Below are 15,604 nucleotides of genomic sequence, written 5' to 3'. Positions count from 1 at the left end.
GATATATCTTTGGGAATTATTTTAAACCTGATACCGATTCAGTTATATCCAGTCCTCATCATTGCCATACAAACAGCTGTACTGGCAAAAACTGAGAGGAAGGCTGAGGTACAAGGGCAGAAAGAAGGAATGGAGAGCGAGGGATTTGAGGGAGTGGGTGGTTAAGGACCTGGGCTGGCTTGCTGCCAGACTATGGCTTTCATCTTCTATAAGCTTTTTCAGAATATACCACTGGGGAAACTGAGACACGATTAATTATGTTTAAAGAATAGTAAAATCACTGACCTTCTCCAGGATGGGCAGCGAAGGATGAGCTGGTAAAAGCAGCTTTAAAAATGCTCTAGCAAATAGCAGGAGATAGCACTGGAGTGATAAGCCTGGTTTTTTCCATTTTGTTCTTGCCTTTGGGCCGAGTGTCCAATAAATACGAAATGGTGGCTACTACACAAGACCAGTCAGTGTTTACTGGGCTCACACTTATTACCATGTGAGTCCGACTTTTTTCACATCAAGTACGTGACAGCATCCCAGTGCGATTTGAGTAGACTGGCAGGGCTTCTGAACAATGCAGTTGCAGAGCAGGCCCACCAGCAGAGCAGATGAATATTACCCCTTATTTAGAAGCTATTCTTAATGCACTTTAAAAATGTATATCGTAGCTATTTATTAAATATCCAGCTCTTTTCCCTGTCATCTGCGTATTGGTTATTCAGTAGAACTTGGCTGCTGATTTTTTTCCTTTTGCCAAGTCTTGTATTCCCGTCTGGCTGTGATGCTCTCGCTCTGACTGGCAAAGTTGTCAGTCTGGACCCCGTTTCATTTAGTTAGCTCCATTTTATTCTGTCTGACTGTCTGACAAGAATGTATTTGCTGTCTTTAAATCAGCAGGTTTTGATGGAAGTGTATTTATTGTGGTTGTAAATGAGTTGTCTGAAATGAGAGCAATTAAAAAACCCAAAGTGGTGCTTTACTAGGGCAAAGCATTCCTTATGGAAGATAGTTAGGCTTTTGTTTGATTTTTCAGCATTTTAGACCTTGAGTCATTTGCAGTGTAAGTTGCATAGCAGGTATGCAGATTGATTGAGTTGTCATGTATCATAGGTATCGGATGATTGTACCTGTCAGCAGCTAGACTGGTGCAAGTTAAACCACCAGAACTGTAGGAGTGGGAGGGGGGAACCTGAAAACAGGAGGGAGCTGTGATCAAGTTCATAATTGTAGAAAATATGCAAATTCAGAGGCCTAATTCTTTTGTACTTGCAATCTCCAGCTTGAGAGCAGAACCATTAATCAACATTGCGGTACACAGGCTTCTGTCCAATTACTAGTACAAAGCTAATACAAACCCTACTGTGCTGCCCTTCTTTCCTTTTTTTTTTTTTTTTTTTGAATGGGAATGGAGCTGGACAACATGAGCAGTTAAAAAGATGGGGCAAATGCATTTAAAGCTCATTTTTAATATAATGTAATGATAAAATATTTATTGCTCTGTGGTTTATGTGTACAAACAGCCTTACAGAAATAACTAAACCAGATGTATGTTCTACTAATATTCCACTGCTACAGTACAGTAACATTTTACCAAGTCAACATATTGTTAGTACAGAGGGTTTGTTATACTAAAATAAGGAAACCTCTCTTTTTCCATCTTTTATTTGATTAAAATTTCCCTCCGGGAGGTCTGTCTCACATGTGGAATTAGTTATTGGTATCTATAGCTTAACGTGAACCACAAATTGGATTGCAGGATGCATTATCTAACCTTCTGTGCTATTATAACAGTACTGGTTTTGCAAAAGCAATTTTATTGGAGGCCTATGTTTTATTTAAGGTAATGATGTAAACCTGGGGCCTCCATGGATGGCATGGTCAACCACCAAACCAAGTTTTATAAAACGCTACTTTCTTTTATGGTCTTGGAACAGCCTTAGTTGTGGGTGATATGTATGATTCCAGCTGGGTATTAGATGAAGCTACTGATTTTTGAGAACACTCTAAACTTTAAATAAGCCACTTTCTGCATTCTTTACTGTTTGAAGTTGCTACTTTTAGAACTATCATGCTTTGGAAAGCACTTTCAAAATAAAATGCTACTCTTGATTTAAATTTGCAGTTTTAGCATTCTCTTCTGAGGACCTCTAAAGCCTTAGCAATGCAGTAGTCAGTCTGGCTGGTTTTTCACCTCTTCTCCGTCTACAAGTTGTGCCGTTTTACGGCACGTTTTATCACTATTTAAAATCTAGCTTGACGGTTTATTTTCTGCCTATTTTCAACAATATGAAGAATTTTATTGTGCTTGGACTTCCCCACAGGCCAGGATACTTTTGGCAGACCTGATCGGTAAGCTATTATTTTGCAAGTTATTTCTCTCAAACACTTGTGTGGGTGTGGTTCAGCCTTAGTCCCCTGTCTTTGGGTGGCAGTGTTTAGGCTGTTAGGGCAGCAGCTGCTCCCTCGCAGGACAGACTTCATCCTTGGAGTCAGGTATTTAGTAAACGTACTTTTCCTTGAGACTACTTTTGTCCCAATTAAAAATAATAAATAACTTACAGCTTCAAAACATGACCTGACCTCTCGCAGGTTCATTTTGTCTAGCAAGAGCTGCATATTCAGGTGCGCTAAGGTGTTAAATGTTACATTTATGGGCTGGGTAACCTTTAGCATTTCAAGAGCTGTGGAAAAGACTGGGAGCTTCATTGCCACAGTTTGTTCCCTAGCTGTGATCTCTCATTCTGCACTGGTCAACTGGGGGTTAATTTTTCTGGCAGCGTTAAGCCTGTACAAAATTGTGGAAATGCTGAGACGAATGTGCCTGCACATAGATTGCTCATATTTGCAGATGAGCCAGCCTGGTGCTTTTCTCTTCACTCTGCTGGATGGCAGCAGCGTGAGGCCTGTACGGTCTTGACCCTCGCTCCCCCTCCCCCCCAGCAGATATTTCATAGACAAAAGCAGCTTTTTGCAATTTACTTCTTTTCTTGACAATTTCAAGTAGCTAATACTGCTGTTTCCTGTAGTTCCCACAGCTCCTTGCTGCTTTTCCTTTTGATCCTGAAATAAGAAAAGCAAGACTGGCCTCCACTATCTTTCTTCTCGGAGATATTGATCTCCTGCAGGTCCCTGTGATGTCAGTGGAGTGGTACGGAGTTGGACATCAGTATGTATAAATAGCTGTTGTTTCCTGAAAATGCTTTCGTGGGGTGATTGAAACCACTGAAACAGATCACATATGACAAACACAGCATCCTAAGGCGCATTTAGCAAATGTTTTGTTTTTTTTTTTTAAAATGAGGAATCGTAAGCTGTCTTGCTGAAGTCACTGGCTTAAAATGGATTATATTTTAATATTAAATCTGTAATGTCTTTATTGGAATTGCTACTAAAATCTGCATTACTTTTTGTCTACGCACTTGAAGTCTACAATAGTATTTTGGAGCCTATATTTAAGAATGCCTCTCTGCAAAGATGGAAAAGGCAAAGGCTTCTTTAATAAATAAGTAAATAAAAAAAAATAAATAGAAGCCTTTTCATATTTACAGACACTCTGAGGACATGAAGAGCCTTCAATATAACAGAGAGGTTAGTTTGCTAGAGAAAGATTGTCACTGTTTTCAGTCTTGCCTAAGATTTATACTGCATGGTAGCATGCAAAGTATGCTGTGTTCTTCCATTTTTCCCCTGGGCTTAAAAGGGATCTCTTGTGAGGCACAGGGTGCAAAAGTTTCCAGGGACTTTGCACAGTTGGTGTTGGCACTTATTTTTCATTCTGAGGTTATGTGCCAATTACTAACATCAAGAACAGTGTGACTTTTTCATGGTGCTGTTTAATTACAGCATATTGGTGGGCTTGCTACTTTCGAGTTTACAAAATCTTTGCAAATATTATCAATCTGGCAATGTTGCTCTCCTAGCTTTTAATGTTTTCAAAATATTTAAGGAATCAAGTTGAAAGCACCAAACTTACCTTAGTGTGTAACAACTGTGCTTCAGAACATTAGGAATATTTGTAGGTGTTCGTTTTTCTTTGTCTTAGTGATGACTTTAGCTCCCCAATTGAGAAAGCTTTGTAAAACTGTGTTTTTCTAACAGCTGGCAATATTCCTATTTAAAATATCAATATTAAAGAACAGTTAAATTTCATGCTTTTCGATAGTATTAAGTCAACATATTAAGTATTTTATGCTGAGATAAGGGGACTTGGGTACCTGTGAACTTTGAGGGATAAGAAACATGCAGCTTTGGCCCATCTTCAATTTTCTGTTTGTTCATGAGCTGGAAAGCCATGTCCCTTTCTCCGCTGGCTCTGCTTCTCCCATGAGTCAGTTGCCTGGGTACTGGCCACAAAATAGGAAAAACAACATACGATGCTAAAGCTAAGTGATGTCTTAATGAGTTAAAGGTCTCCTGGTATAATTCCTTTTGTGTAGATTTGCTTCAGGAGTTCTGCGTTTCTGCTTAAACCTGTGTTGGTGTCTTGGTTAAAATGCATGCATTCATGATTGTATTCATCAAGTATGTATCCCTTGTGTTTGTTAAATGCCACACAAAGTTTATACCTGCGCCTTGCATACAAATGTTCAATCATGAGTACTTTACATTAGCCTCCTAATGTCATGTTTAGGCACCTAAATGTCCTGATTTGATGAAGTGCTGAATGCTTTTAGCTCCTGGGGACCTTTACTGAGTGAACCCATTGCACTTGGTCATTCACAGCTAAATAGCAAGCTTGACTGTCTGCTCCCAGCAGTCTGGGCACCGATAATAGTGTCAGAAAAGAAAAACCTGCAAGTATGTCCCCGATGAGAATCGACTAGATTAGGGAGCAGGTGCAACTTCGGGATGCTCCAAGTTCTGACTCCCAGCAGTGCGTTACAGCCCATGCGGGAAAGGTAACACTGCCGAGAGGATGGGAAGATCAGGCTCCTGATTTTTTGCGCATCTTAGCTGTAGTCATCTAAGTTTCAGAACTGTAGTATTTGGAAAGCATTGCTTGAGTCTGTTCGATAGAACTCTATTTTCAAAGACAGTTTTCTTCCTAGAGTCCTACCCAAGAGAGAGCCATTCCTGGTACACGAGCGTGAGCTCTGATTCCAGACCTGGGAGAACATGTTTTGAAGGAGCAGAAACATATACAAACCCTGAGCCATGAGGGAGACTTTTTTTCTTGGTATTAGGTTTAATTTTGAATTTCCTGGCTTATGCTCATTTTTATTGAAGTCGTAATGATTTAATGATTACGTGCACGCTTTTTTCAAGCTGAGTGATTCTAAACATTAATTTATGTAGACAGTTGCAATATTAAAAAGAGGGAAAATGCAAATATATGAGATTTACAGTAGAAACGGCCAGTTTGGTTGATATAAGGCAGCAAACATTTTCTGGCATATTTACTGGAGCAACCGAATGATATTTTGTACATATGCCTGTATTTCTTTTTCCAGCTGCAATGTAGATTAGGTATGGCGAAGGAAGGAACCCAGGCTTGCAGTCCTGTAGCTGACTTTATGGGTCAGTTGTTAGGAGGTAAATTTCTAGCCTCACTAACCTTGAATGTCTCTTAGAAAAGAGAAGAATCCCTTGATGCTGCAGATAGTCCACGCTAGGAGGAGGGGGAAAACAAAATATTTTTTGTTCTTAAGTTTCTAGGAAACTAATTGAAAATGCACATGAGGAAATTATGTTAAAATTATCCAGAAGCTTTTGGGGGAAGGGAGGGAGAATTTGTGTACCTGGCTCTTAAATGCCAGGAGGAACATATGTACGTTTTTATGATCAGAATGGTAAGACTTTCAGACACATACACAGATTACTTCTAAGGCTGGAGATGTGATTGGGTTGTGCAAAATTCAGAGCTTCTGTGACATTTAATCACCAAAATCTTGTTTTTTCTCCTTGACAATAAAATATGGAAATAAATTCCCATAGCAACGAAGTCTTTAAAGTGAACGTAGGGGCATATTGAGTTAATAAAGGCGATGAGGGAGCAGGGGAAAAGAGAGGGTAGAATTGTATTGAGTCTCTGTAAATTCTTTCTCTCCCAGAAAACAGGACTTTGGGGGTTATGGATAAATTTTTTGCATGTTTTAGTCTGCATGTTTTAAAAGTATCCTGGGCAGCTTATGCTGCTGTAGAGCACAATGAAGCTTGCATCAACAGCAGTGTTTATTTAGTAAGGATTGTGAGATTACAGCTTATTTTTAAAATCTCATTTATTGTAGTTCTATCTCTTACTTGGAGAGTTTTCTCCTTAAAAGACATTATTAGAAGTGGCAAAACACTGCTACAAAATAGCTCTCTTGAGTTTTAAAATAGAAGCAATGCCAATTTTTTTAACTTTAGTTCTTGCTTCTTTGGACTACTTTATACATAGCGTTTTTGGCTTCTTGTAATTTGAAATCTGTGGAAAGTCAGCATTAGCAATTTTGTAGAGTGATTTCTTTTGGTTTTTGTTTAAACCATTATATATTTTTACCTCTTCTGACTTGAGCTGTTAACCAAGAACTTGACTTTGTGTGGGTAATTCTGGTTGAGAATATAGATTAAAAAATACCTAGTTCGATATTATGCAGTCCTGTTTATTTACAAAGAAAATCCCAAGTATAATTTCTTCCAGAACAAAACATACCAAACTATGTATCTTTATCCCAGTTCTAAATCCCTTTCAGCTAGCAATGCAAAGCTCCCTCTTGCATCTTATTCAGGGGGATGTTACCTGCATAATGTGTATTTTTTACCTTGCCTCTTTTGCACCTTCTCTGATCTCTTACTGATTCACATACATACCTATCTTTCACATGGAAAAAAAAAAAAAACAACAAAAAAATTACACCCTACCCCCCGCCCCCCCCCAAGCTAAACAAAAAACCACCACCGTGACACAAACCAACCAACTCAAACAAAAAAAACATCCCAAACAAAACCAGAATCCAACCCTCCCTGCCTCAAAACCAAAAAACCCCACCCCACCTTCTGTCCATTCATCTTTGTTCTGGCAGTGACATCTTTCCTTGGAAGAGGAAATCAATTGATTATTTCAATCAACTTCTGTAAAAGATCTTAGTGGTAAGAAACTCTTATCTCAGGGTAGATCTGTACCATACTTACGCAGTTAGTGATAATGGTATATAATTGTTAAAGTTATATATGTTAAATATATAATGTTAAAGTATCCAAGCTGGCTAATTTAAGGAACCTTGGCACAGACTGCCAAAATGGGGCTAAAGGCAGCGTAAGTAGATGGATTCCTTGGCAGCCTGATACTAGATTGGTATTAGTGCACAAAGTCAGAAGCTGGCCAGGCAGATACCTATACATTGTTCGTGATTTGACCTCAGTATTTATGAGCCCTCTTTTTATCAGGACACCCTGTAGTCAAAATAAGTTAGCACTATCATCATCTCAGGCCTTCCAGAATCAGAAGGAAGTGTTAATAATTGAGAGGTAAACATTAACTTTGGAAAGCTTTCATTTGCTTTCTGTTTTGCAAATCTACAAAGTAAATCTTTTCAGGATTTCATCTGTAATCCTGAAGTTTGAAAAGGGGGAAGAAAAATTCCCTACATGGTGAAAATTGTGCTTATTGTGCTTCTTACTTGATATTAGGGTACTGTAAGACAAAACTGTGAGCTGGCTGCAGTTGTGGCAGATTACTTGATCTCTAAACAGTCCCACTTTTTACCTGCAGTTACACTTTACATATTGTATGTAACCCAAACTTAAAAAAAAAAAAAAAAAAAGCGCAATTCATCTCTGTATTTTAATTATTGTTTTGGTGGCTTTGTGTTGATGCATTTTGAAGATGTGTAGTTTCTAAGTGCAACTTTAAAAACCACGCCTCTTTTAAATCCATTAGTTTTCAGTCTAGAAAATTGTTTTCACTCCATCGTAGACCATGATATATATAGTACTATATCAGCTCTAGGTCCTTGCAGATAACTGTTTCTATGTTGGCACTGCCCTGCTCATGATATGGTGTGTTGTCAGCAATCCGTGATTGCACAGTCACGATAAGGTTGATGTGTCCTTGCGTTCTCAGGTTGGTCTCCAAGGCTCTGCAGTACCCAGATGGCTCCTCTGTGCTCTGATAATCTGCTAATAACCCCTGCTATCATCGGGTGAAATAATGAAGATACAGGTGTTAGTGTAGCTTCTTCACTAATATCTGCTTTGTTCATATTTGTGACTGCAAATCTACATCAGTAAGGAAGTGATATATTTGTGTAATAGCTACATGGCATAGATCTCTCAGTTGTAACCTGGTTTCCTACTGGAAATAAATTGTCTGAAATGATAACCTGATTCTGAAGCAGCAGTGATTTAGTAGGTTTATTAATAAAGACAGTGGTCTGTGACAATAGTCCTTAATGCTCAGTGTTTTTAGCTTCAGGTCTATACCAATCCTAACTAAAGTGCTTTTTTTTTTTTTTTTCCCCTCCTTCTATATTTAAATGAAAGCATTTCAGTGCCTGCTAAAGTCCAGCTCTTTGGACTAGCTGCCTAAAGCGTACAGAAGAAAGGGAGAAATGAGTAATGATGACAAAAAATGAAGAATTGACTGAAAAGCTGAGCATATGATATAGAAGCCAAAATGCGGGAATCTGTACAGGCTAACTATTCCTATATTAATCAGCAAAGCTGTTCTTATCAGCCAGAGGATGCAGCACCTGTCCTTTATCCTTATTGTAGGCAGTGTTTGTATGTTTTCTTATCCGTTTTGGCAGATTAAAGAAAAGTGAAATTTTATAAAATCTTATTTGATATATGACCTTGCATTCTGTGGCAGTTGGTGGTTAGCAACCAACTTACTGCCTCACTGGGGTAATAAATTCGTGTTTTAATACAGTTATTTGTTTTACTTGTAGTGTAGCAGACAGCTTCAAACCCTCAGGGGGAGCTTTTTAAGTCTGTCTGTCTGTCAGATTGTCTACTTTGCTATTTCATGCTCTGGGCTTGGTTACAGTATTTTGATTAAATGTTACGTTACTGTGATACACAAACAATTTGAAATACTCAGATTTGTTTTATAAAAAGGTATTTAAAAAGACCCCAACATACATGTCTAAAAACTCACTGCAGACTTAACCTTTTTGTGAGTCCTAAAGCCACGCTGCTTGGCATCAACAGACATCTTCCAAGCCTGTCAACACAAAGAGGTGCAGCAAAGCGGCTCAGGAATTTTCTCACTAAAAGTGCTAGAACTGCTTTTTACAATAATGTGTATTTGCATCTTCAGTCATAACATAGTTTAAGTTTTTGTTGAATCCTTCCAGGCAAATCAATTTTCTGTGCACTAAAATAAGTAAATTGTTTTCCTTTTTTTTTTTTTCTTTGTTTTTTTCCTAATGACAGGGGCTGTGGGAATTTAAGTACATCATGTTTTCTATACATAGTTTTTTTGTGATCTGATATATCCTGCCATTAGCTGGCTGGTACAGCCAATTGTGAATTACATAGGCTGCTGGCAGAAATATAGACATATAAATGTCCAGTTAACATTATGACAGCTTCAGCAGTTCAGCACTTGAATGTTATATCCTTATTCTGTGTGCTGTCCTTAAGAGTGAAGGTCATGTGTTTTTAACATGGGACTATTGACTTTTTCTGGGTGCGGTGTCCTGTGAAGATCTTATTGAACCCTGAAGCAAGGCTTCATGTTCAAAAGCTGTTGGTGGTGGTTGTTGTTTTCCTTGAGATATTCGATGATCTAATAGAAGCTGCGTTTATGATATGCTTAAGCCATCATGGGTGCAACTCTAATTGTATGTGGGAAATAGTGACGTTCTTCCTGGCTGTGAAAATAGTTTGAAATCTAGTTCTGATGTAACTAATGCTAAACTTCATTTTTTAACAAACTTGTTTGCAAGATCACACAAGTTCTTAGTTGAGATTTGCTTCACAAATTTTGCTTTGATTGCTGTTTGACTGTGTTTTCTTGGTGTGTGGGCCACAAATGACTGGGCCTGAAGAGGGAGTATCTAGAGATACTCCCACACAAATGGGAGGCTGGTTAAACATGATCTAAACTGTCAAAGCATTGGTAAAAAGACTTTTTGTTTTCTAACAAGATATTGCATGGTTTTCAAAGTCCATCTGCAACAAAGTTCTCTTGATATTTTTCAAGGTGTTGGAGAAATAGCAGAAAAGGGAAAGATGACTGTGTATTCTCTACCATGCAGAGAGAAATTCTTTCATTTGTTGGAAACTATTGTGACCTTTGGATGGTAAAAGTTTTGGCAGTGGGTAATACAGGTAAATAAATCCTAAATGCTTACCCATAGCTACTTCAGATAGGAAATGTTAGTGCAGCTATCGCCGCCACTGATGCCTGGTTAATCAATTTCCATATTAAGCATACTGTTTGGGACCCCATTGGACACTAAGGACTTACCATCTGAAGTTAACAGCGGCAATCCTTTGAAGGATTATTGTTCTACTAGAAGATTTCTCTTATATCCAAGTGTGGGGTTGTTGTAAATATGCCTTAATCTGGGAGTTTAGATTTGTTTTTTAAGGTTTAGCCCTATCTCTAAAAAGCTGTGATATTTTTCAAAACATGCACAAAAATTTATTTGGATGAAGATCACATTGAAATGCTTGATGCAAGTCAAAATTTATTGCTGAATCACAGTTAATCTGCTTTATCCTATTTGAACTGCCTGTTAGGGACATACAGATTTGATACGTTGCAGAAAAGACTATAAGGCTGTCATGGGGCTGCATAAATATGACAGAAAGTTGTGGGTAAGTGATTGGAAATACCAGGATCATGAGACATTATTTTGTGCCCAAGTAGTATTTTCTTGTGAAGTTAACAAACGTTTTTAATAGCAAACAACATTACTTTTGTAAAAGGGCAATAAAAGAATGCATGGACAGGTAAGTCTTTCAGAAGAAACCCAAGGGCAGTGAAAAACAGAATGATTTAATGGTTGCCAAAGACAGTGAAGTGAGAAAGACTGTTAGCAACAAAGAAATGGAAGATCTTCATTAGAGACAATGAGGAGGGGCTGGAAAAAGCAGAAACCCAAAACAAAACAAACAAACAAACAAAAAATCAAACCACCAAAAACCAGGATGCAGACTTCGTCACTAAATAATTTTCTAAGAATAACAGATCAGTTTGAGCAGCTGGGAAACAAAGAAAAATGTACATGAATTTAATCCTATTTTTATGTTTATAAAGATTGTAAAGTAAAACAAGATGATGAAGAGAATGGAATGTAATAAGAAAAATATGAATTCATACTGTAGCTGAATCTTAAATTTATAGTTTAAATTACAGCTGAGACTTTAATGTTTTTGTTTCCCACTCACTAGAAATCATAGTATACAGAGGGGAATTTGTGTGCGTTCATATTTTGAAATGCATTCATTTAGTAGGCAGATCATACACTAGTGAACTACAACTAGTTTACTAGTAGTAGCCTTTGAAGGGATGGTGGTTCGTCTTATCTAGAAATTCTGAATTTTTAAATATAAACAATTTGATTAAAAAATGCACAAATTCTTTTCAGTAGTTTCAAAAATGTTGTCTGAATTTTGTATATTTCTTATATAGAAATAGAATATAGGATAAGAAATATAGTGTATTTCTTATCCATCTCGCTTTTGCTTTAAAAATAATTCATATTGGTTTTGTTAAGACTGTTACCATGTGGATGAAAACCTGGGTGACTGACAGACAAATGACTTTGTCACAAATAACTGGGATGTTAGAGGCATATATTTGAGTCTGTACTATTCTATGTGTTTGTAAGTATTTTGTAAGAGTCCCTTAAAGTGCGGTCAGGAATTTTGTGGAGGATTTTGAAATTAAAGCACTCGAGTACATCACAAGTGAAAGGAGATAACACAAATGACAGCTCTCAAGCTGACGCAGGTAATCTTTTGAGATCATTTGAAACATTTCCAGATGACCAAGAAATATCTATTTTATATATGTTGTCCTTTTCAGATCCTCTGTTGTGTTAAAAGAGTGCTTTTTTTTTGGTTTTGACCTACTAAACTCAACCCCTGTGCCTCTTTGCACCTTGCCCATCTGCTGTGATTGTTATGTTGCCAAGTGTTTCTTTAATAGGTGCTTTGTTGTGCTCGAGTATACGTTTGGAACTGGAAGGTGGGACCTAAACTTAATGACATGAAATTTCAAAGTGGCTTTAAGAGATTAGAGTGAATTTGCATGTAAGAAATGATAATCTAAAACTAATGATCACAGATGTTCATTCAGGTAAAGGAAATAATTACCATAAGTAAGTTAGAATACAGCTTTGCCCTTCCTATCTTCCACTTACCATTTCAAAGTATCGCTAACTTATGCTATTAACTGTTACTTCAGAAGAGTGGCATTGGGATTGAATTAGAGAGGGTTTAGAGTCCTGTAATTTATGAGGATATTTGTAACCATTTAGGAACTACTCCCAAAAATGGATTAGAAATGTGGATACGAAAACTTGTTTGAAAAATTGCTAGTTAGTGTAATGGATTTGTTTGAAAAAAGTCTGGCTGTGTAAAGAAATTTTGGGTGGTGGTGTTACAAAATATAAACCAGATGTTAGGAGAGGAGTAATCTGAAGATACTAATTGTGAAATTGTCTCACTGTATCTTCCTAAAGATGATAGACATCAATGAATTCAGCCCTGAATACCTGTGTGCTGTGGTAGGAGAGAACCCACCATTGAAATAGATTCTGCGGGCTATGTCATTCTGCCATAATGCAAGAATGAAGTTATTCCTTGCTATATAACGTTTTCATATTTGAAAGCCAAACTTTTTCAGAGTTTTCTTAAGATGAGATAATTATGGGTAAAAAAAAGTTTGAAACCATACAAGAGCAGCAGAAAGTCAGAGTCTAGTTGCTTTGATAATTATTTTTTTTTTGGTAAGGGAAACCAGAAAAGAAAATATGCAAGTTCAGTATAATGATGACTGAGAGTTGACTGTTAATTTATAAATAATTGAATAATAAAAATATAATGCTTGAAGGGACTTTTTTCATATCCTCTAGCAAAGAATGAATCTCTCTTATACCAGATTATGGGAATATTCCCTCAAGTTAAAGGTGGAATCCTATTACATGGTATGAACAGAGCCAGATTGGAAAAGTTTGTAATCAGGAGGAAAAAGCTAAATAAATTATGGAAGTGGAATGTGTTATTAATTCATAGTGAAGTGCCTGATATCTTAAGATCTTGTCTTTACCTTCTTGCTTTGTTGGAAGGAACACATCCTAGAAAAACGTGGATCTTAAGAAGAGAGAGGAGAAAATACAAGTTGGCTGTATAAGCTCATCGGCAAGATGAGTCAGTCCAGACTCTGCCATAACCACACAACAACTCAGGCCAAGACCTGAACAAGACTTTTCTTCTACTAGTTTCTGCGAAATAGCCCTTTGTTTTGGAAGAATAATGTCATACACACCAAATCTAGACACAATTCATTTATGCATACCAAGACAGCAAATTTGCCTTAGAAAGCTTTCTTATAGTAAAAACAAAAATAATTGCTCTCATGTTGGCTTTGGACTGTCCCAAAGACAGAACTGTTTATTGTTGTTTTAATGTGATCAATGATAACCTAAAGGTTAAAATTTCAAAGTCTTATCTAAATATATGATCTTTAATATTCCAACAAGAAAATGAAGTAGCAAAAAATTGCTGAATCCGAAAGACCTGCTAATTATCCATGCATCTCTGTCAACCATGTTCAAGAGATACTTTGCCAGTGAGATTGAATGGTGTGCATGTGTCTCTCTAGGTCTAGTAGAAATTTTTATTATGAAGAAGGATTTTAAAATGCATTTGACCAATCTTACTTTTTATTGTCAACTATTGTTTAGATAAATGTTAAACAGCAACTGATTAGAAAGCCTAGACATCTAAGTGACAGCAGATTTTTTGAGTTCATGAGGTAAGCTGAAAAGCTTTTAGTATATTTTAACATTTTATTATGTATCTCTGGAAAATACCAACCTCGCAGAAGTTTATGCTGTCATGCCTCTCCTCTGTCAAGTAAATCGTCATAAAAATATGTGTGTGAAGCAGCGAGGGGTCCTCACTTCCTCCACCCATTGAACCTAAAAGGGAAAATATAATTCTTCCAAATTAGTGAATGTTATGAAACATTTTAACAAAAAGCTGAAGTCCCCTGCCTTCTGTTTTATGAACTACTTTGATGCCACTTAAAACTGAACTTGTCGGTGTGAAAGTAACATGACTAATGAAAGTTGATCAGTCAGTATATTTATAATAGAGTCTTCAGACACTTCTCTATTATTAAGCAAGAGTAAAGCTTGTTGAGATCCACATCACTGAGATGGCTTAGGAAAAAGCCAGTGGGAAAAGATAAATCTTAAGCTGACAGCCTTAGCGTTTAATCTGTAACTGCACAGACGACTGCTGGCAGCACATTCCGGGCATGAACCAGAGAAGTACAATCTCATCAGCCCAGCGCTGTAGGGGGTACCAGGGTCTGTCATAACCGTGGCGTAAGGGCCTGCAGGAACCAAGGGAATGGACTGGGTCAGCGGCATTGTCCCTTGTGCGGAGGGGCAAGGGGACAACACATTTTGGAGCTTGCTTCACCCGAATCAGAAACAGAGACCTGATGCCAAGTACTGGAAGTAGATAATTTGTTATGGATCAGAGAAATAGAAATATATTAAAACCCGTGTCTGCCAGTTACAAGTGATTAGCACAACTGTTTTTTCCCTCTGTGTATATTTGTTTTCTAATTCTTCAAGTTTCATTTTGTACTCCAGAGGGAGTTTAATTTCAGAACTCTTCCTGATAATACTTGAACCTCAGTGTTTTTAGCCATCACAGTGTTAACTTCTCCGCACCCCTTCAACAAAACAACCTTTTGCATGATTTCCTCTCAGTATCCTCCTAAAGTGGCTTCAACAAGCAGATGCTACTTCCAAACTTGTTTCTGGAATTTATAACCCATCTGTAATGTGTGGGTCAAAATTTAGCACAGAGCATAAAGTATGATTCTTTGGAAAGTGACAAAATGCAGGTTTGTTATTGTTAAATTATAGATACAAAATCAGCAAGTTTTAGCTCACAAAAGATTCTTAGCAAGTTAACAATCTTTGGATGATGTTGTATGAGAAACTAGTAGTGGTGTTTTAGTGTAGGCTTATTTTGAAAGACACACAGCTTACATTTACCATGCTTGGTATTTCTGTCCACCTTTCTACTAATTTACTTTAGTGTCCATCAGTCAAGGAGAAGGGAATTTGACAGAGGAACAGTGCTTTCAAAGGTGGAGCACTTACAAGCTTCATTAAAATTGGACTCGGAATAGAGAAGAAACATCAAGTTACCCTGAGAGAAAAATAACTCACGAACACCTTATTAGACACCGAAAATCCAAGTAGCAGCAATGCGTTCTGAGTTCTGAAAAACTGCATCGTATCAGGCACGAAGAGTCTGGTCATGGGGTGTGCATTCAGTGGAAAGCAGGCTTCATTAGTGCTAATGCTTGCAAGCTAATTGTGTGTAGATGGCTTAAAATTTTTTTTTGGTCCTTTCTTTCTCACTCCTCCAGAAATACATAAACCTTTAACTTTTATGTAGCATCGATATGTATTCCTACTCCCCAGGT

At 37.4% G+C, this 15,604-nt stretch overlaps 1 protein-coding gene across 1 annotated transcript in view; it reads left to right on the top strand.

Annotated features, from left to right (window-relative positions):
• TMTC2 (transmembrane and tetratricopeptide repeat containing 2) overlaps positions 1–15,604 on the top strand; it is a 149,651-nt gene that overhangs the window by 5,386 nt on the left and 128,661 nt on the right. Inside the window, exons 3-4 of the mRNA XM_009697670.1 lie at positions 1,524–1,536; positions 11,954–11,974. Coding sequence (XP_009695972.1) covers positions 1,524–1,536; positions 11,954–11,974 — 34 coding nt within the window. The remainder of the gene's footprint in view (positions 1–1,523; positions 1,537–11,953; positions 11,975–15,604) is intronic.

The sequence above is a fragment of the Cariama cristata genome, unplaced genomic scaffold, assembly GCF_000690535.1.
Source record: "Cariama cristata isolate BGI_N322 unplaced genomic scaffold, ASM69053v1 scaffold3850, whole genome shotgun sequence".
In the NCBI taxonomy this organism is placed as follows: Eukaryota; Metazoa; Chordata; class Aves; order Cariamiformes; family Cariamidae; genus Cariama; species Cariama cristata.
Note: the sequence above shows the minus strand (reverse complement) of the source record. Positions and strands in the feature narration are given on the sequence as shown.